General features: G+C 29.7%; 3 protein-coding genes across 4 annotated transcripts in view; 2 read left to right on the top strand and 1 right to left on the bottom strand.

Annotated features, from left to right (window-relative positions):
• The window catches only part of LOC143198423 (uncharacterized), a 128,126-nt gene that overhangs the window by 20,035 nt on the left and 86,328 nt on the right, over nucleotides 1-21,763 (bottom strand).
• tzn (hydroxyacylglutathione hydrolase tenzing norgay) overlaps nucleotides 1-21,763 on the top strand; it is a 249,104-nt gene that overhangs the window by 183,624 nt on the left and 43,717 nt on the right. The window lies entirely within an intron of this gene.
• LOC143198603 (uncharacterized) lies at nucleotides 522-6,305 on the top strand. Of its 2 annotated transcripts, none has more exons than XM_076407939.1 (2): nucleotides 522-549; nucleotides 5,813-6,305. In XM_076407939.1, the coding sequence occupies exons 1-2, from the start codon at nucleotides 538-540 to the stop codon at nucleotides 6,251-6,253; spliced, it is 453 nt and encodes a 150-aa protein (XP_076264054.1). In that variant the 5' UTR covers nucleotides 522-537; the 3' UTR covers nucleotides 6,254-6,305. The 2 variants fall into 2 exon arrangements, with proteins under 2 accessions (XP_076264054.1, XP_076264045.1); XM_076407930.1 differs by lacking the exon at nucleotides 522-549 and adding an exon at nucleotides 3,325-3,461.

Below are 21,763 nucleotides of genomic sequence, written 5' to 3'. Positions count from 1 at the left end.
TAGTTTAACTGATATTTCAAAAGACATGATGTGTTCAAGAGCATTTAGTTGTAATTACATGATCAGGAAACATAAACATTATATCATGAAATATGGCATATCATGAGCCAGATCAGTTTTACACTGCTTCAGGGTTTATAAAGAAATTTGAAATGAACAGTCATGGATATTCAGTAAATAAATAATTCTATTTAGTATAAAGGCTACTGGGTATTATTTTATTATCGTAAATAATGATCTTTTGATTATCTTCAACACTCCAAAATACTATAAATATATGCAGTGTCCATTTCTAGTGACCCACCCGCTATTTCCAATAACGTGGTAATTTAAATGCAAGACGCTTGTAACATTCTAATTTATTCGGAATATTTGCGGTTTTTGCCTTTTTTATATTTTCTTTAATTTATCCTTGCACGCATGTTGGTTTTCTTAATTGGACTGAATGATAAAAGGGGCAACATTTCCACAACTATAAAAAGATGCACCGAGGTATTCGCATTGGTGTATCTACACTAAAACCTCCACTTAATTGAAATGGCATTTGACGTAAGTAATTTTGTTTATACGTTATTAGAGGCTTTGTCTTGTATATCTTTTTCACAGCTGGTAAAACGAACTACGTTATAGGTTCTTGTAATTCTTTGTTAGAAGAAGTAGTCGTCTCCGTTACAACAGCTAATAAAATTAAAGTTTGCTATTTAAGGAATGACTTACTAAGAATAAAACTATTTTTAATAAAACCGTTAATGTTGATGTTAATGTTAATTCAATTCAATACTATCAAGGATTACATGAATATATAAGGAATTAAGATTAAATAACGTTAAAATGAATAGATATTAGTAATAATAAAATTATTAAAAAAAAACTGATCCGAGTGGCACAATATGCAGTAACTCTATCGAATAGATGTAATTTAATTTAACAGATGATCTGGGATATGTTAATGTTAAGGGCATTAGTCAATTGCTCCTTATTGGCATATATTTGAAGCTGCAGAAAACTCCACAAGATAATCTAGCCGTGTCAAATCGTACTGTCAAATATCATTATCCTGCGGGCACCACATGTCCATCATTCAATTTAGTGTTCTTCATTAACGGAATGAAAAAATACAAATCATCGGCCAACAATTCACACCAAACATTGATCTCGTTCATCGATAGCAATAGTGACCAATTTAGAAACCATCCTAGAAGATATCCGGTCTTGCCCAGCCTGGTTTCTGGCGTGACTGGGACGGTTATTCCTTGTCGGATTTTCCACTGTTGAGTATAACGACATTTACAATTACAATCACAAACATAAAGTACATCCATGTCCCAGCAGGATTCGAACCCGCGACCGTAGTAATAAATTAATTTGTATATTAAGATTATAAGATAATTATATTAAGAAAAATAATCATAGTAATAGACAAAATAGACTGCTCTTATTAAATTAGCAAAAAATCTTTTATTAATACAATTAGGAAATTCAAAAAATTGTATAGGCCAGGTTTCTTGAATAGATAGATTTTTGAATCTATTTAGATACGTTATGAAATGTGAAAGAGTTTAAAACACAAAAACTATTCATTTACTTTAAAATAATATTTTATGTTATGGAAAGAAGGGGCGTAAACGACAGTGAGGGTTTTTATAAAATACATAAAATACATATAAATCTTTACATTTACACATACTGCAGTACAAATAAATTATTAACGTAGTGTTACCCCATGACATATAAATGACAAAATTAATCAAACCGAAAATACTTATATATTCAAAAATTAAATACAACTGGATCGCACTATTTCTTTTTTCAAACTCAAAATAAGAATAGTAACAGCGTTATAGTAACCACAGTGTGCACATTATAAGCCATCATTATATATCTGACTAAGACGTTGCTATTGAAGGACCAATTTAAATGAAATAGAGAGATCAATTCAATTAACAATAACATCAATTAATATTTTAAATATGTAAAAATATATTCAAGAATATGGACTAATCAATATAAGAATAAGGAAGATACTATGCTATGTATTTTTATAATGTAATTTATCTTCTAGAGATCTAGGCAGTCTTAATTATTAGTGACATCAGTACAATTCAGTTAATGTTATATGAAGATGTAGCCATTAAAAGGTAATACATTTGCAACAGGACTGTAGCAATCGATTCAAGTAAGTGAATTTTTGTGTACACAAAAGATCTAATTGGTTTTAAATTTAAGGCAAAAAATATAATAAGTAAATAAATTAAATACAAATTTTATTCTATTGGTTTTTTGGTTTAATATTTTTCTTAATGATACCTTATATTATAAACATAAAATTAAATACGTTTAAATATGAACACATTTTTGACAATTGTTATTATTTTATTTTACATGACTAACTTCCCAATAACATAAACAAAAAACAAAAAGATTTATTTGTTGTAATATTCACTTATGTAAGCTACATGATCTTGCTGATCTGTATCAAAATATACTGATTATGTATTGAACATGAACAATTTTTGTTCCATCAAATAATTTTAAGAATTCGAATGCTTTACATGTCGATACGAAACCTCCGATAAAACGTTCATGTTTCTCATATCTCAACATGTATCTTTAAATTTGGTTTTGGCAAGTCCTCTTACGCCGATCAAAATCGGTTGGTCTTCATCTGAAATGGCAATAGAGAAACTTGAAATTGTTTATTGTATAAAATATCATATTGTATATATTTATTTGTTATTGCATATATTTTATTGTTATGAAAATCTCAGTCTTATCTCGACTTGTTCATACTACTAGCACATAACATACATAGATCTTTGTACCCAGAATCTATTTTTAAAGGTATTGCTATAATTAGATGTCTTGTCTATTAATCAAATAAGAAAATATTTTTATTAGCATCATATTTTTATAGTCTGGCGAGTTAATAACTCATAGTAGCAATTTTATGCATAAATATAACAAAATAAAAATTCCCATCGATAAGTATCAGGTTTAATATAACTCCTGTAAAATCGATTTCTTTTTCTTAAATCTAAAATTATAATCGTCTCTTTTAATATTCAACAAAACTATATAATTATCTCGAAATGAATTCGTCTTTTTCGCAAATAAATCAGCACGTAAGTATTGAAAATCTATAATTATTGTTTAGTGGTGCCTTAAAAATCGTAATTGAATGATCTATTATTATACACTGCCCCTTACAGAAACTAGAAAAGCATGGTTTGGACGCAAGAATGTTTTTTTGACGAGAAGTATACGATGGTTTATGTATGTGGCGTGAGTGCGGTAGAGCGAAATCCAGTAAGCACGAAAACAAATGCCTCTTTGTACTGCAGTAATCGTGATCAATGGTTTATTTATTCCACAGTATATAAACTTAATTAAATTTTAGTTGGTCGTTCATTCTTCTGTTACACTGGTTATATACTGTCTGTGTTTACAATATGAATGGTGCGGTAAGTAGTCATTTCTTTTTTGCTTTAGTTTTTAAGCCATTCATATAATAAACTGTAAAAATAACTCTTCCAACTTGCAGTAAAATCACTTTAGCAATATGGCTTGTCACTATTTGACAAAAAGAGGATTGTTACTAATTTATAGCACATAGTAATTTATGGTATATCAGAATTTTACTTATTTTTTTAAAGGAAAGATTATTTTGTATGTTCATATAATTAAATGATTAAGTATATATATATATATTTATTATAACAAATATTTTATTTGTTGATAAAAAAATTATCGAAGAGTCGAAAATCAGCTATTTTTGACTGGTGAGGATGTTAAACATGATATGCACACCCATGCTTCTGTACATAGTACCATGAAAGAAATGACATATTAAAATATGAGAAAATAATCTTGTCTTTTATAAGTTATAAAAAATGTGAGCAAATATGTAGCTTTCAAAGTGTCTTACCAACCCGTCGATCTATCCAATTTCGTGATGTTCGAATTAAATACAAATAATTTATTATTATTTTGCTGTTATATGACGATGATGAAACCATTCACCACCACATATGTGAATAAAAAATATAGCCTACTGAATGCATAACAGCCGGTTAAAGTCACCCAAGATGACCAAAAAGAAATTCTAATTCTTCTACAAAAAAGTATAGAAAAGAAATTAATTTATATATTACTCTTGAACGCAAGTACGTTAATTAATAACGCAATAACCCATTATTTAATTAATTTTCATCTAGATGCTCAATTTAATCATTCACTTTAATCTCACTTTTTCCATATTTCACTTCCTTTTATATAGAATTTTTGCAAAATAGTTCACTATCAATAATAAAACGATTAAATAATGCTATGTTAAATTAATAATGGTAATTTGAAATTTAATGAGAAAAAAATAATATATATGACTCTAGAGATACTCGATTCCTTAAGCAAAATCAGCGAAATACCTCGTTATCTATCTCGGTGGTAGGGTAAATTGAAAAAATCACGTTGGACTAAACACAGAATAGATCAGCCGTAAAGTCAAAGAATTATATTAGTAAGCCGGAAAATACTCTCAGCCTGATCTAAGATTTTAGAGATGGGTTTATCAGTCAGTTATAAAACCTATTTGAACTTATGGGGTTGCACTAAAGGCTTCAATCGGTTAGTAATTCAACGTTGCCAAAACAAAGTTCTTCCATAAATTATCAATGCTTGTTGAAACGTAACCAACGAAGAACTGCATGACCTTGAAATCAAATGGATTTACGAAGTTATCCACCATTTCCCATTAAAACAAGAAATAAAGTTACTACATCACAGAAACGTGGAAGCTACTAGACAATGCGTAGGAAATAAGAAGATTGAAGCTCATCATCCACATGAATTAATTTTAATTTGAGTAATACATAGTAATACATTTTATTTATCCCTCACTTATCTGACTTGTGTATTGATGCAAGTACAATAAAACAACAGTAATAAATCAATTTGTAAAATAAGAATATTTTAAACGTATGTACTATTACCATATATACTGTTGTTGTTAATTTAAAAGAAATGGTGAATGATGAAATGACGATTCGAAGTATAAATGATGAATGGAGATGTTTTAAAATGATGATTTAAAGGTACCAATTTTCAAACATTGAAACATTATGATGCAATGCTCCTTTTCAGAGGATTTAACAAGGACTAGATTCATGAGTCACATTTTCCCTTTACAACTTTATAATATCAATATCCTGCCCTTATTAAATGGGGTAACTTAATAACACATGGTGAATTCTAAAATGTTTTTGTTGTAACTATAACAATCTACAATCAAACAAATATTTAATACAGTTCCTAAAAAATATATAATAAATGTATAGTGGAATTGTAATTTATGACAGATTATTGAAATTTATATTTCTAGTAATTGCAAGAATTACTAAAGTAAATCACTTTTCTTTTTTTAAGACTGAATAATAGTATAAGTATAAAATATTAAATTTAAATGTCGCTTATATAGTTTAGTAGCCAAGCATATCGGTTATTAAAAAAAAGTAGATCATAAATATTTCTTTCTGAATGGTGCTATGTATCGACCAGCATGACCCTCCCAGATTTTAAGGCTGATTGATGGAGAGAGAATGTAGGTTACCATAACAATAGACCAGTTCATAAATTATACCGGGTTGACTTTTCTACTAGTTAAAATATATAAATATCAGGAATTTATTTGACAATTTATACAAACAGTAATATTTTGTTTTTAAACGTTTCAGAATATGTGCCAATTCTCCATTGATTGCATCCTACTAAAACATTCAAGAGCGTATTTCATTTATATTTTTAATTTGTTTTGTAGATCGTTGTAGTAGTCGGAGTTTTACTCAGCATTATTGGTGCACAAACTATAAATTCATCTGATGTCTCATCTGAATTAAGTAATGCCATCACTATAACGCCACCATTTGCCAATGCATCGACAGGAATTAATGAAACTCTTGGTGAAACAGAAAAACTTAAAGAAGATCAGGAGAAAAGAAATTTACGAAATCATTATGAGAATTATGTTCAAGAAAGTAAAAAATATATAAAGCCAAATGGTATAAGGAAAGACAATAAATATAGAAGAAATAAACACCACAATAAATCATTGGAATATATTAACTGTGATGACCTGGATGTAAAAAATAAAAATAAGTGTTACCATCATCGTCGCTATCATCGTAATGGTAAAACCAAACACATTAGAAAAATGGAAAAGACTGGGTTAAAAATTAAATATAAATATTCTAGAGAATAATATAATGAATATGTATAAGTACTATTATATTAAATAAATTTTATGTAAGTTATATAGTGATTTATTTTATATATACACCTTGACCTTCAATTGAATTATATCTACATAAGCTCCCACATATAATGATGCCCTTTTTTGTGAATTATAAAGAATCTCTAGTTTTCAACGTGTCGAAAGAGTTGAGAACTAATTTGCAAGTTCCAAAATTTGAGTCATTTGACTATTATATTTAACTGCTCTCGGAGTTTCATATATGTACATATATGTTCGGGACCCTGTGAAAATTCCAGACTGGGTGAATGAATATCCTAGTAGAAGAAGTCGTCGAATTGATCGACTTTAATGCTTTAATGTCTTGAAACTTTTCTTCAACTTGACTTGAACGAGAATTTAGTAACCAAACGTAAAGTTGGTCAAAATAACTCCAAAATAGAAACAAAAATGTTTACTTGTACGATACGATGTTAGTTGTCGGAAGCGATTACTTCTTTTTTCTGTTTTATATTAACTGTTTTTTTTTTAGTTCTGAAGTAACTGATGAAGTTAGTCATTGAATAATTTCTAGACGGCCGCTGCCACCCATTAAGCGGATGAAACTGTAGCGCATACATAAAATATAGCACTTAAGTTGTAATATGTTCTCAATCAAGTAAATTCTCCGCATAGTGGTCCTTTAACGTTTCCGATTACCAAACGGAAAACAATTTATGATGTACGAGTCTTAAGTACGTACCGTCGCCATTCAGACTTGTATGGTGGGTGGGAAAAAACGCGAATGCATAATAGTGCGTCGCCCAGGCCTTTAACACGAAACGGAGGGTTTACGTGTTAGTCACAGATGAAAAATTTCACGGCGACACCGTCTGATAGTTTGTTTTATTACTGTTAGGTTTCAGGATTGGCGTTCGCGTGGCTCCGTGTGGTTTTCTTTGAGAAGTTACCGCCGCCCGTTGACAAAAACGAGTTCCACATATCGAAGTTCTAAAAGCTTTGTTTAGAATTTGTTTATATCACCGTGGCTTTGATATGGCCCAGGAACGGAATAACTGACTAATATCCGGAGGTTTTAATTTGAACAAATCAAGTTGCGCTAGTTTGTTATACTAGTTCGTTCCGCTTATTTGAAGATGACGTATATTGAATTCTTAACGGAATATAAACATTTTGCGTTAATGCCGTGTCAATAATCCTCTCATCGAAAAATAATTGATATTATCCTCTTTTTACATACACAAAATATATGTAAAATACATTTAGAATTAGATTGAAATTTAAATAAAATGCAAAACGTTTATTTATTTCTACAAACTTAATAGATGCTTGCATGAATTTTTAACATTTTTTACTTTATTGAGAAAATTTGATACACTATATATTAATAAAAATACTTTCGATAACTTTTTTCTCATCTTATTGGTGATATGGCGAAACCGTGTCGAAAAAACAACTTTCGATTTTCTTCGGCAGTTCAAAAACTTGTGCAGCTAAGTCATGTTGCAGCAACATGAATAAGTCGTTCTCATAAGGTACTATCTCCGGTAGTGTGGCAGAACTTTGAATGCGTTCGAGCTACAATAGTGCATCCTTTACAATACTTACAATGTTGTGGTGCAAGATAATGACTATAGTCCTTCCAGTGAAATAGTTAATGCACATCGAATATACTGCCAAATGCAGTTTGTGAAAACGTAAAATTCGTTTTAAACTCGGAGCGGATTTTTCCTTCCCATTTTACTAGGTTTTTATTTTAATTAGGTTTTTTGGTTTTGATTGAACATTTGCTCTCGATAATCTGTTAAAGAATTTGGAGGAAACATTCTTATGGACAATGCACACTCTTGGGAAAGACCCAAACAACTGGATCGACAAAGCTAATATAAATGAAATATTTAATTGCGTTTTATGTAATTTACTTTTTAGAAAAATGCCTGGACAAAGATTTCTTTATCACTGCATATTCAATCTAATAGAATTGATATGGGGGCTGGCAAAGAATTACTACACTGGATATGCAGGTCGAGAAGGATGTAGCAGCAAGAACTGTATGGATATGTGGAAAGAAGCATTGTCTAAAGTAACACCTTTAGTCTGGATAAACTTCATTCATGGTGGAATCGTGAACAAGTGTTACATAGATTAGAAATTAACAGTTTAGTTATTGACTTCAATAGTGTCCCCGAAAGTGGCAGTGACTGAATAACATTTTCGGGATGTGAGATTATAATAATTATTTAATATTTTATCATAATTAATTTTTAATTTTTTCTAATTTTATCAAGGAAATGTACGCAAAATGACTTGATAATGAAACATAGCAACGAAGAAAACAGGAACTAAACGAAAAAAGTAAATATGCTCTCTCATGAAGGTAATATACATTACTTGGTTATTCGATTAGGCTTTTTTATTGGGCTATATGCGTCTATTACTCGTTATAGCTGATTTTAAGTAGTAATAGTTTTATTCGACTTTAGCAGCTCATAATACACTACATCATTCTATCCCACCATAACAAGACTTCATGGGCAAGAGTCTTCCGCTTCGATGTCGATGTGGACAACTCGCCTAAATTAACCTATAACTTTTTATGCATGGGATTGACCTACTAGATACATTTATTCTCGTCAGTTGTTACAATACACAATCAATTTGTATGGTAGCTATTTTTCCTCCTATTGAACGTTACCTATAGCATATAAACGTCTGAAAACAATCGATCAGCATTTGAAGAGTCTGACTGTCTATTTTGAAGTTCTTTTGAGAGAAGAGTTTGAGCTGAATTTTCGTTCAATAAGGCTATTCGTTGTCTTCGAACTTTATTAGTTCGACAAGTCGTTTCTTGTTTTTCGTATGAAATTCACCACTTTTAAATCATTGAAATCAAAACTGATAATACGTATATGAAGAAATAGTATCACCATAATTTTCTAAAACTGTTAGATGAGCATAGGCAGCAGATTTCTTCAAATTAAATAACAATAGTAATCAAAATCCAATTTCAATGAATATACTGAATAATTTAATAATAATGGAAACTGCTAAAACCATCATATTTAACATTACGGTTAGGTTGTTAACAATTGATCCTTCGCATTTACAATCAAATCAGTTATTCGATTCGACATCTAAAAAATGTTATTTATTGTTTTTCTATTATATATTGTTTAAATTAAACTTTTACACTCACTGTAAGTTTAAATGCAAAAAATAATATTGGTAATTGGCTGTTCTGAATCCTAACCATCGGCCAAATACGATTGTAGAGATAATATTAGAGTAAATTCGGCTCTATTCAGTATGAGTAGTACCTGTTGGAACTTATATTATTACTTAAAAGGGAAATATCCAGAAAATAATATTAGTCATTCGGACGCTAATTATTAATAACCAACTATTAAATTGTCTTTAAGGAAATTCTGCAGCATATGTAAGTTTATAAACTTTTTATGAAAACGTTACTACTAGGCTAAAACCTGAGCTTTTTATATGAAATAAGCACCTAGCGCGTAAGCCTCCTCTATATCATCACAACTGACCATTTATATATGTATAGCACGTATATAAAATTCGTGTAATTTTGCTAACACTCGACAAATGTTCGTCATGTGCAATGGTCATCGTGTGGGGTGCATTGAAATCTAAACAGACATCACTTACTAAGAAATACGACAATTTTTTATTTTCATAATATAATGCCCACATAAAATTGTAATGTCAATTATATTTTCTTATTATATTAAAATATTTCCTAATCCGGCCGATATAGATCATGAAAATATTACAAACTAACTGAAATTATGAATGCATTGTAGTATGAATATACAATTCTAAATCATTTAGTAACTACTGAAATATATATATATATATATATATATATATATATATATATATATATATATATTTCGTTAAAAATAATTTATCATATAATTAAAGAGATTGTACGGTCACGGAACTTTTCAATTATTCCCTAACCGACATGAACATCTAGCTAGCTGTATCATTCCTATGAAATTGAATCTTCCAAATTGGCTTGAGGTTATTTCGCGGATACAGAAATGCCGGAAATACAAGACATATTTTATAGTTGGTGAGTTGGATTATAAGCAATTTCGTACATACCGACACTATTGCCATTTAAGGCTTATTTAATATTTAATACAAATAGAAGACAGAAAGATATTTTTACTGAGTACAAATATAATTTTGATAAAATACAAAAGTCACTTGTATAAGTGTTCGTTCAATGTTGTTTACAGAATCTATTTAAAGGATTCAAGGATATACAGGCGGCAATATAAAAATAATCTTAAACTGAACTATATAAAACATTAATTCTCAAAAAATAAAATGATTTAGAACTGTTAAAAAATATGTTCAATATCCTATATAATAAAACATTTATTGGCCTTCATCTATTAATCTATTTATAATCATTTAAAAATAAATAGAGAAATTTATATGTCCAAAAGTAGTTTTTCCAGCGCGAATATTATAATTTATATTATTGGATCTAGTTATTGGCTACATTAAATATATACTATATTTAATTTATATTTAAACACATTTTAAATTATTGTAGTAAGTAATTTACACGGCATTCAAGTGGGTAAATGTAGACCTTTGTTGCAGAAAATAAGTATAATTTATATCATGAAACATTAATAAATGCTTAATTAACGAATTATTTTAACAGACTTTTTAACAGTTTTATGTTGTTAATATCAATGTTTTTAATACCAATGTTTTATCACTATTGAGATTATAAATAAGCAGAAAAGGCAAATCCGAGTTGGCCTTGTTATGATGATCACTTTTTTTCGTCGCAGTACTGCTCCTTTTTCCACAGCATTAGCAAAAATTCCACGGTTATTACTTTTTACCACCATATTTGATTGATTTAGCTCAAAAACTGGAAATCCATTACACGAATATTGTTTCGAAGGCTTTAACAGAAATATTTTGAATTCAGTTTACACTAGATGACATAATAAAGGATATATTCTCCTTAGTTTTGTTTGAACTGACAGCAAATAGGGACCTTAGCAAAGATAAAATACGTAACACTTTACAATATGTCTTCGATACAGGAGAAAAACACAAACCGGACTGCTGATTTTCTCGATTTTATTCTGGTAAATGCAATGTCCAAAATGCACCACACTCTGAAAGACCAATTCTCGAAATGTTTGATAAAATCTTAGACATTGTCGAATTCGACCATCATAAAAGTACTATTGTCCAGTAGCTAAACACTACATGAAACCATTTGGAACCATTAAAAAAAGTGAATACAAATATGATATAATATATAGGGTACTCTAGGCTTATAGACCGATTTTCACATGTGAATCGCAAGATAATCGACTAATTTTTAAAGCTGCTGAAAATTAGCGATGAAAACTGGAAGATGTGAGATGGTTAAGTCAGGATTGATGGCAAGCTATTGTATTGTTGAATTGGAAACTGTTAGTTCGAACCTGTACAGCGAAGAATTCTGAAAGAAGCGGCCAACTTTGGCCACTTTGATAAGAAGTATGTTTCTTTGCGACAATGCCCTCAACGGAAGCTTCAGAAACTTGGGTAAAAGGTTCTTATGCTTCCACTTTATTATCCGGACCTAGGACCAAGTGATTTCTACTTGTTCCTGGCTCCAAATATTGAATATGATCTGCAATTTAATGCTAAAATAATTTATTTCTTTTTACTGCATGTGCTATATATTTTTCAATTAGTACTTAATTATTGCACGTTAAGAGAATCAGTAAATGAAATTTTTATCTATGAGCGTCACTGATTAGGTTAACGGGAAGTGATCTCCTAATCAAGATGAGATAAGATTACTTCCGACCAAGTTTTCGTTAGAAAAAATGTGAAGCCCTTGATTACTACCTGATGAATCAGCATGACACTGAGTCAATTAAAACATTGGAATTGTAATAAGATATTTATGTGAAGGTTTTTTTTGGAAGCAGCATTTTCATAGTTTGACCAAGACACGACACTAATGTACCATTTTTATGTAATACAACCCTCTATGTGGTTTGCGCTATCTTATTTTATTATTGTTTTTAAGTAATCAGGGTTTCAGATACCAAAGAAGTCTATTTTCATTACTAATGCTGGAGTATTCATCATTTTTAATATGGGTCTTTGCAATATTATTGTAATATTTTTTACTTATGTCCTACTGTATCTATTATTATATGTGATAATTTACAATTTCTATTCCTTTTTATTTACACATTCTATGTATATACATGGTTCATTCACCCACTAAATATATATGTCTTTATCGCGCATCATTGATTGTTATTGCTATGACCACGAAGTGACCTCAGATGTTAAGTAAGGCATTGATTATATGCACAAATATATTTAAAACGTGAAAATACAAAAAAATTGGCTGCAAGCTGTAGATGCTCACGCTGGTTAGGGATCACAAAATTTAATAATTCGTAATAAAAAAAGATACCGACACAATTTGTGAAACAATTCACTAGTGAATGACTCTTTGCTATACTAGAGGTTCTTCTATTGAATACCAAATTCATAAATTCCCACAAATAAATCTATATTTAAGTTACTTATAATGCTTAATATTTGTTTTTTTTTAATAAAATTAGGAAAGCAATAAAAGTAAATATATATTTTATCTTATATTCTATTCAATACACTTGGAAACATTTTCAAGTATACTGAAATTAGGTAGAGAACTATATATTTAGTAGAGAACATAAACTAAAAGCGACTTTTATATAAGTCGCTCTGGTTTTATTCATTTGGAGGATATACGTCTTACCCTTAAAAAACTGTCTCCCTACTGACCTTCATATTATCACTTATTTATAAATCTCCTCAGACATAAATACAAATTGAAACATCCAAAAATTACTCATTTCAACGCCACTACAACACCAACATCGTATCAGTCACTTCCTTACTCATTTTTCTGACCCCAAAAATCGCCGATTTCGATCCACCAGTCGAAACCTGTCCGATTTTAACGCTCCTTGGCCTCAATAGTTTACCATTTACACTTAACCCTGTCGTGCCGTTGATTTTCTTACCTCCCAGTAATATTTGGCTATTTTTAGTATTTTAATGTTCGTTTTAGGTAGGAGCGAGATATTTTTTGTACACATGATGTCTACTCGCACGTGGCGGTGGTTGTTATCGGAACACGTACCAGATTAACGTAATTTTTGTCACCTATATATAATCTAAAATTAGAAAGGTAAACATTTTTTTAAAGGTAGTTAAATATAATAATAGAAAGTCCATATGTTGTTACGAGTGTTACATTTTTCTTCGTAATACATGTGAAGTTTTTTTTTTAGTAAAACAGTTTCGGTACTGTAGTAAATTGTGGGATTGTTCATTATGAATCCCTTCAGCCACTTCAGATTATCAACAAGGAACATTATTTAAGTGTTATGTGTTATTTCGGCGAAATTATTCGTATCAAGAAGCAGATAACTTTTTCATCATGATTTTCTCACGCAGTATTGGTGTTGTCTGACTTTTTGTTACAATGCGAAAATTTAAATTCATATTACCTCGCAACCGCCTTATTCGCCACATTTAGCTCCGTCCGACTTCTGGCCGTTATATTTCGATATTTTTTGCCGATATTTTTTTGACTGATATATCCATATTTTTTCAAAAAAATTAAATATATTTGTTAAACATTATAAAAAATCATTTGATTATTTTTGAGAAACCTTTTGAATTGGTACTTAATTTGAAAGGTTTAGTGTTTTTGGTGTTTTTTCTCGGCGGTAGACATCCATAAATTGAGGTGACTAAAACCGCATTGAATAATGTTTTAGCTACCCACTCTAGAAATCCAATTCAACATTATTTTGAATAATGTAAAATATGTTGGTGTATCAAGGGTACTGCCATAAAAGCTCGCACAATTACAAGTATAGAGGTTAAAATATTGTTGAAAATAAACATGCGATAAACTGCACTCATTTTCATTTTCAAATGATCGACATAGTATTTTTATCATCACGTACTGATACTTCACCCCACCCCATACTTCTGACAGCGTCAGTATTATATCATTGCATCAATCATCATATTAAAGGCTACATTTCAACGTAAAACTTATTTAAATAAATAGCTTTTGCCAAAAATTGTAATGCTTTTAATACAAGTGAAATTCCTGACAAAACTCAATGTGTTTAAGATTATTTCGGTCAAGTTTGGCGAAAATTAATGCTTATAAAATGTGTAGGGTTTAAATTTAATATACTTTAAAACTTTTTCATTTTAACGAAAAGAAGTTTGCGATTTGTTGGAATGACTGTAAATACATTACTGCTGATCCAAAACTATTTTAATATAAACGGAACCCTTATTTCTAAACTTCCTTTTGTTCCGATTCAATATTTTTCTGAATAACCAGGGCCAAATCAGTTGCTCTAGGTAACACTTGTCTTAAAGAAAACTATAATATATTATGAATAGGGGATTTTGAGAATCTATTCAATCCATCTTTGGCGACTTTAGGATTTAAACTACGATATATATAATGTATATAAAATATACAAATTTCAGTAGCTTTCCCAATGTAAGTTTCACCATTTTTACAAAAATACTAGCAACATAAAAGGCTGTCAGTCATTGTTAGTATATGCAATTCAAAGCTGATCTCACGGGATCTTGATCTTGATAAATCTCGATCTAAATTTATAAGATTACCCCTGAAACATACATTCGGCAAGATCTTCCGAAACTAAGGAAATTGAGCGCAGTCAGATACAGATGTATTACGTGCGGAATATTACTAGTTAGAAGACCTGAAAATTTCGGTATAAATTCAGCCGCAGCGGTCTTTTATTAAATGATATAGTTAGGAAGACTCTTCAAGAAGAATTAGAAGGGTAATTTAAGGGTATGACAATGTACAATTTGCGAGTTTTTAAATCCACGTATAGGCTAGATAATACAGATAGGCTCATAAAGAAAGAGGTGGTTTTCTGTAAGTGTATAGGCAAGGGATCAATTTTGACAGTATTGGATAGACAGTAACTGAAATAAGGTGCCGTTTGTTATCAATACTTATCAGATCAAAACGGGTAATAGTCAGTAGAAATTTTTATTACTATTAATCTCAAAATATAGACATTTCTAGTCTAAAGTTAATATATATGATACTTTAGCACACGTTATGATTTTCTTATGAAACAATGTCCCATATAACTATAAATATAAATATTTTCTTTATCTTTGTTGCCATTGTCAAAGTAACTCTTATAAGAACATATTAGTTATATATACAGATTTTATATTATTTTTTACTTATAGATTATGAATAAGTGTAGTTTAATTAAATTTATTTCAAATTCAGAAAATTATATCAACATATTCCATTATAAATTCTACCCAATCAACATACTATTCCAATTAAAAAATGCAATTACCTTTCCATCTAGGAAATATCTTTACGATAATTAAATTTCTCACTTTCTATTTAAGATTCCACGTCAAAGAAGACTTGACTGGCATCTGGAAAATTATATATTTCCTGTGCGATATATGACGTTAATGGTTAGATATTTAAAAATTTAATAACCATGTAAAACCGACAACGTGTTTATGAGATACCATCTAAAGTATTGCGTGAAATTGTTAAGGTATTTACGTTTATTGGGTTTTATTAGAAATAACATTCATTTAATATTTCTTTTTACTGTTAATGATACAGTATGACATTTAAAGTTGTTAGTAAAAATGTGGTTAACCATTTTGACCATATTATTACCTATGGGCTTGTTATAATTATAAATTACAATTCATAATTCATCAATGTTGAAACACCTCGTTGCATCCAATTAACATTTATGACAAACATTATAAGATATATATACTTTTAATTATAAGCACATGTTGAATTTTTTATGTAATTAAGAATGACTTAAGATGTTTATAGGTGGCAATTCTAATCTTATAATTAAAAAGAATTTGGAATCAGATGATTGCACGATACCTTTTAACACCATTGTGTAAGTATCTTGCAATAAATCGTAAATAAGCTGGCTTGGTAGCCCTAGTGGCTAAGACAACAGGGCAAGGTGGTACATTTTATTTTTATTAGTGGTTATGCCACTAGCCAGGCTGGATAAGACCGGATGTCTTCTAAGACGATTTCTAAATTAGTTACTCGCCAGTTGGTAGACTTAAATGTCGAGAACTAGACATTATAATATTAAATGTAAATAATACAGAAATGTTAGAGAAGCTATTACGCCAGAATGGTTACACCGCGAAGATAGCAGATGAGATTATGTCAAAATACTAAGGGTTATTTTGAAAACCCCAACTTGGATGAACATCCGGGAAAAAACAAAATTCTGTAGAACTTCTGACAAAACTGAACAAAGTTATTTTCACAGGCTCCTTTTCACAAATGGAAACTCGGTCCACTAAAATATTCAATACTAATTAATGTAAAAATGTAAAACCCAAGTATCGATCGTCTTCTGGTATCCAATGTCATGTAAATGGTTCAAAACCGTTTCATAATCAATATTTAATTATGTACCGATCTCACATGATGAAATATGTCAATTTACGTCAATATTTTTATATTTTTTCATACTTTTTGCTTCTGAATGTTGAAAATGAAGCGGAAACTCATGGAGAATTCGAATCGAATGCAAAACAAAGGGTTATTTACTGAATAGTATTACTCTTTTTCTGTCCACGCCTAAAATTTAGCTGCACCAAAGAATATGGCGGTAGGGAAAACCAAATTATAGATAGTGCAGAACGTTTCTGTTAAAGTTAAAAATTCCTTTCCTACTGTATTCTGTAGTAAGAACAAAAAGTACCATAGCCCAAAAAATATTTCAAAAATGCAATTTCTGGTTATGTTTTAAATCTAACAATGATATCTAATTCACTTTGATGATATTCTGACTAAATTATTTTACGTTATGGAAGGAATGAAGGGTTGAATATATTAATTTATATAATTATAACTTTCAATATATTTAGAATAACAATTCCGAAAACTTAAATTATAAATAATGAATCCATCCTAATTAAATCGAATATTGGACCAGAAGTTCGATAATTAAGTCAATTATTTTACTTAAAAATGCATAAGTTATCTATATTATCATTCCCTATTTGAGTCTTGTTAGAAGATGAAGAAATACATGGTTTCGTTAAATCTCATACAATTACAATAACAACATTTTTATTCTCATCAGGTCATTATGTTTCTGGCTAACCTCTATTATTATTTTTAGGTAAAACGATGATTTCTTATACAGTTAATATTATGCTAATATTTATACATGAAACTGACTATTGTATATAAAACAACTTTTATTTATTTATATTGAATGTGTTTTTATTGAGCCGGATAATCTTAAATAAAAAAGTCTCTATTTTGCAATTATGCAAATATTTTATAATAAATTTAAAAACAGAAATGTGGAGAAAATTATATAAACATAATATCCGACTATTCATCGAATTGTAGGTTTTTTAAACAAAGCTCTTATACCAAAATAATTGCATGAATAAAACAAACTATTTATATGGAATATAATATATACAGCTGCTATAAAAGTTGTTACAAATTTGTTGATCTGCAGATAGGAGGTGATAACGTCATTGTTGTTATAACTTATTTCTTGGATATTTTATAATCAAATTAGAAAAAAACAATAATCCTACTCATTGTGTTTGTAGTTTCAAATTTATATATGACCTAACAAATGATTAATTTACAAAAAAAATATTAATGTTTCTTACAACAGATGTTCTCTTAGTTTCTTTTTATAGGCCTGAATCACCGTAAATATAGACTAAGGAAAATTTTGAATACTTGTAATATTTGTTAAAATTCACAAGTTATGTATACTTATGGGACTTATTAATATTTAAAAACAAATACAATTCTTAAGGAAATTAAATGAAATGGAGGAATTTTCTTGAGTTTCTGAAACATTAGATAGATAGAAAATATAACTTAAATTAAATAAGTGATATAAAGAAAGTTCAGTTTAAAACACTTGAAATGTGAAACGTTCATGTATCATTTGCGTTTTTTTGCAATTTTTTTTTAAGTTAAAAAAACTGTAAGTTTCCCAAAGTAAAGTATTGTTGTTCCAGAAGTTTCACTAATTTTCGAATTAGCGATTAATTAATTCATTCCTAGTTTGATAATTTAAATTTACAGATTTTTTGTTTACAACACTTGTTGCGTCTTTATATGTAAATACGCATTTAATTATATATGATTTACACGTCGATGGGCAATAGTTCTTTCCTCGATGGGTAAGATAGTTCCGATGTCCTCGATGTAATTAGTTGTAACGTTTGCCATTTGTCAATAGTTAGGTTAAGTTTGGATATAAGCGGAAAACAGTAAGCATTGAAAGATAGAACAAGAATGTAAACGTTTAAGGTAACATGTGCAGGGTGTAGAAATTAAAATAAGTGAATAAAGTCCATAAACAGTTCAAAATACAGTATATTATTTGGTGAACCGAAATCGCAGGTTAATCGCCCCAACAACACTGTCAAAGTTAATTGGTAATTAGGAAAGGTTCCTATCACAAATTCTACTACAAAATATAAATTCCATAGTACAAAACCAAACAAAGTTAACAAATACACAAAATCCGCTATTTACATATCCGGTCTTGGCCGGCAAGTGTTGTCATATGCCAGCTGACCTTTTCTTCTTCAAAAGATTTTGTAATTTGAGCACCATTTGCATCTTGGACAAAAATTGAATTAACTCTTTTTCACTTTAAAAATTAGTGAACATTTTCTCGCATTTATTTTTCATAACTTTCGACGTGGACAACACGATATCGATGAATTTAATTCTCTCTTCTGTCAGAAAATACCAATACTGTATCTTGTTAGTATACTGTCTCTTAACGCGATATTAAGATATAACATCTATATAGGTAACGAACCATGTATATATGTCTATAAGTACCAAACAAAACAGAAATCAACCGTATGAGTCTTCCAAGATGAGGCAAACCCAACAAAGTATGTTCGAGGAAGGAGCAGATCGAAGCAAATGGTTGCATGTTCCTTCGCTGTTACCGATCACGTAAGGTAACGAAGTAAGTCAAAGGAATATAGTACGGTCAACTGTGAATACTATATGACCATTTGCTTGCCAAAAATATTAGAAAATATCCAATTGATGGTCGTTCACCGTACAGTACTGATCTGGAACCGAATACTATTTTTATTCTTGCACATTAGGAACAAGTTACGTGGTCTACAATTTTCGATACACGAAGAAGCACTGATAACGATGGAATGTTTTGATGATTGTTGAATGATGATGATGCATAAAGTCTAAAAACTTTAAATTTAATTTTGATCATCAATAATTGTTTTTTCCATTGTTAGGCCTGAAGTATAAATAGGAATCCTAAATAGAAAATAGGTAATATTCACTTAATAAGGCTCCGAGTGTATATGAAAACTAATCATTTGGCTAATATAACCCCCTAATATAACAGCACTTAATTAATTATACATCACAATCACCCTCCGGTACTTACTGGCGATTCTATTGTATGGTTCCCTGAAAAATAATTATTTCCGCCGTAACATCCTTCACCCAATGTATTTTGGTTCTCGGAAAAATATATGTATGTCTCGTCTTGTCACAGCGTGGAGACCGAACGTCATGGTCGATGAAGCGTAAATGAAGATAATAATTTAATTACTGTCATTATATTTATATCTCTATATGCGATAATAATCCTAGTTAACTATGTTTTAACGATATCTTGTAAATATGGCGCCCTCATAGACAGACTAGGATATGTTGTAATCTAATTCAATTTTTTTTGCAGTACTTGCAGTGTACAATTTACCATTTATAAGCGAGATTGTGGTAACGAACCCAGAGGATAGGTCAAGGCGGTTTATTAATTTTTGGACAAGACAATTTTGTTCCACTGATTGTGTTTGTGAACTCTCGGAGTCAGAGTCAGATACTAGTTGTTTCTTCATGTATTTAATTGTTTCTAACATACCACGGGACATTCAGAATCATAATCAACATTTCATTTCGGAATATTTTCAGTTATATTATATTATATTTGAGGAAATGAGACCATACTTGAACCATGCAGAAAGACGGATTTTTTAAAAATATTTCTGTATCCATTTTTCCAACGAGCGTTTATCTGGACTGGACCTACAGTTTAACGTGGGCTCCGAAGATCGGCATTAAGCCTATTGGCTGGCCAGTGACCAACTCAGAGACCATCTCAGAAGGTTAGTGGCGTGACTATGATGGTTATTCCTTGTCGGGATTTTCCACTTTTACCAAAAACATTTACAATTACAATCATAAACATAAAGTGCATCCATGCCCCAGCAGGATTCGACCGCGTGGCTATCGCAACAATGGGAGTACCGTACTGTTGCCTTGACCACTTCTCCAACGAAGTCGGCAAAAAACGAATTTTATATATACAGATAAACAAGGATTTTAATAATAAGATTGATCGTTTGCTTGATTTACACAGAAGAGGAACATTTTATGTTTCGAATTATGTTTGTTCTATCCTTACAGCTTAAATATTGTATTATATTTTGTTGGGATCTGTTAATATTTTATTAGTGAGTTATTAGCTATTGAATGAAAATTGGTAAGCTACCTCCAATATTCAAAAACAAGACTAAAATTAGGCACTTTTTTGTCAATTATGTCCCTTTCTCTATATACCCCTAAGATCTATATAAGTCACGCTCTGACATCTGTAAGTTTAAAGTATTATATTCAAAGTTCAATACAAATTCTGTGTACTTTCCCCCAAGATCGCAATAAATCAAAAATTTATTAATATGCAAGATTAAAATGTTCTATAATATTAACAATAACGTATTCATTAAGATATGAAAGAATTACTCTTCTGAAATGCCGACTATAATAATCATGGAAATAAAATAGAATTAGATTTTCTTTGCATTGATTAACAATTATTACTATTTAGTGATAATTAACCACTTTATAGTAAGAAAAGTGTTCATAATATTTTGTGATACCATAAGGAATTATATTTAATAAAGCGTATACAAAAACAATATTTTAATGTTTAAGTTTATGCTGTAAATTTAAAGTATATATTCAAAGCTCAATCAGATTGTGTGTATTTGTCTCCGAGTAAATTAAAAATTGATTAAGATGCAAAATTCAAATGTCCTATAATATTAATAGGAACGTATTCATTAAGATAATATAATAGAAACACTCTCCTCAAGTGCCGACTATGATGATGATGGATATAACATAAAATTAGATTTTCTTTGCTTTGCTTATTATAACTACTTAGTGATAATTAACCACTTTATAGCAAGAAAAGTGTTCAAGATATTTTGTGGTACCATAACGAATTGTATTTAATAAAGCGTATATAAAAACACTGTTTTAATTTATTTATAATTCATTCAGATTTAGTAATAAGATACATAAATATTTCTTAATAATGATAAGACTCATTT

This window comes from Rhynchophorus ferrugineus, unplaced genomic scaffold, assembly GCF_030347505.1.
Source record: "Rhynchophorus ferrugineus isolate W39M unplaced genomic scaffold, kcgeb_rfMv2 rfM1, whole genome shotgun sequence".
Classification (NCBI taxonomy): domain Eukaryota; kingdom Metazoa; phylum Arthropoda; class Insecta; order Coleoptera; family Curculionidae; genus Rhynchophorus; species Rhynchophorus ferrugineus.
Note: the sequence above shows the minus strand (reverse complement) of the source record. Positions and strands in the feature narration are given on the sequence as shown.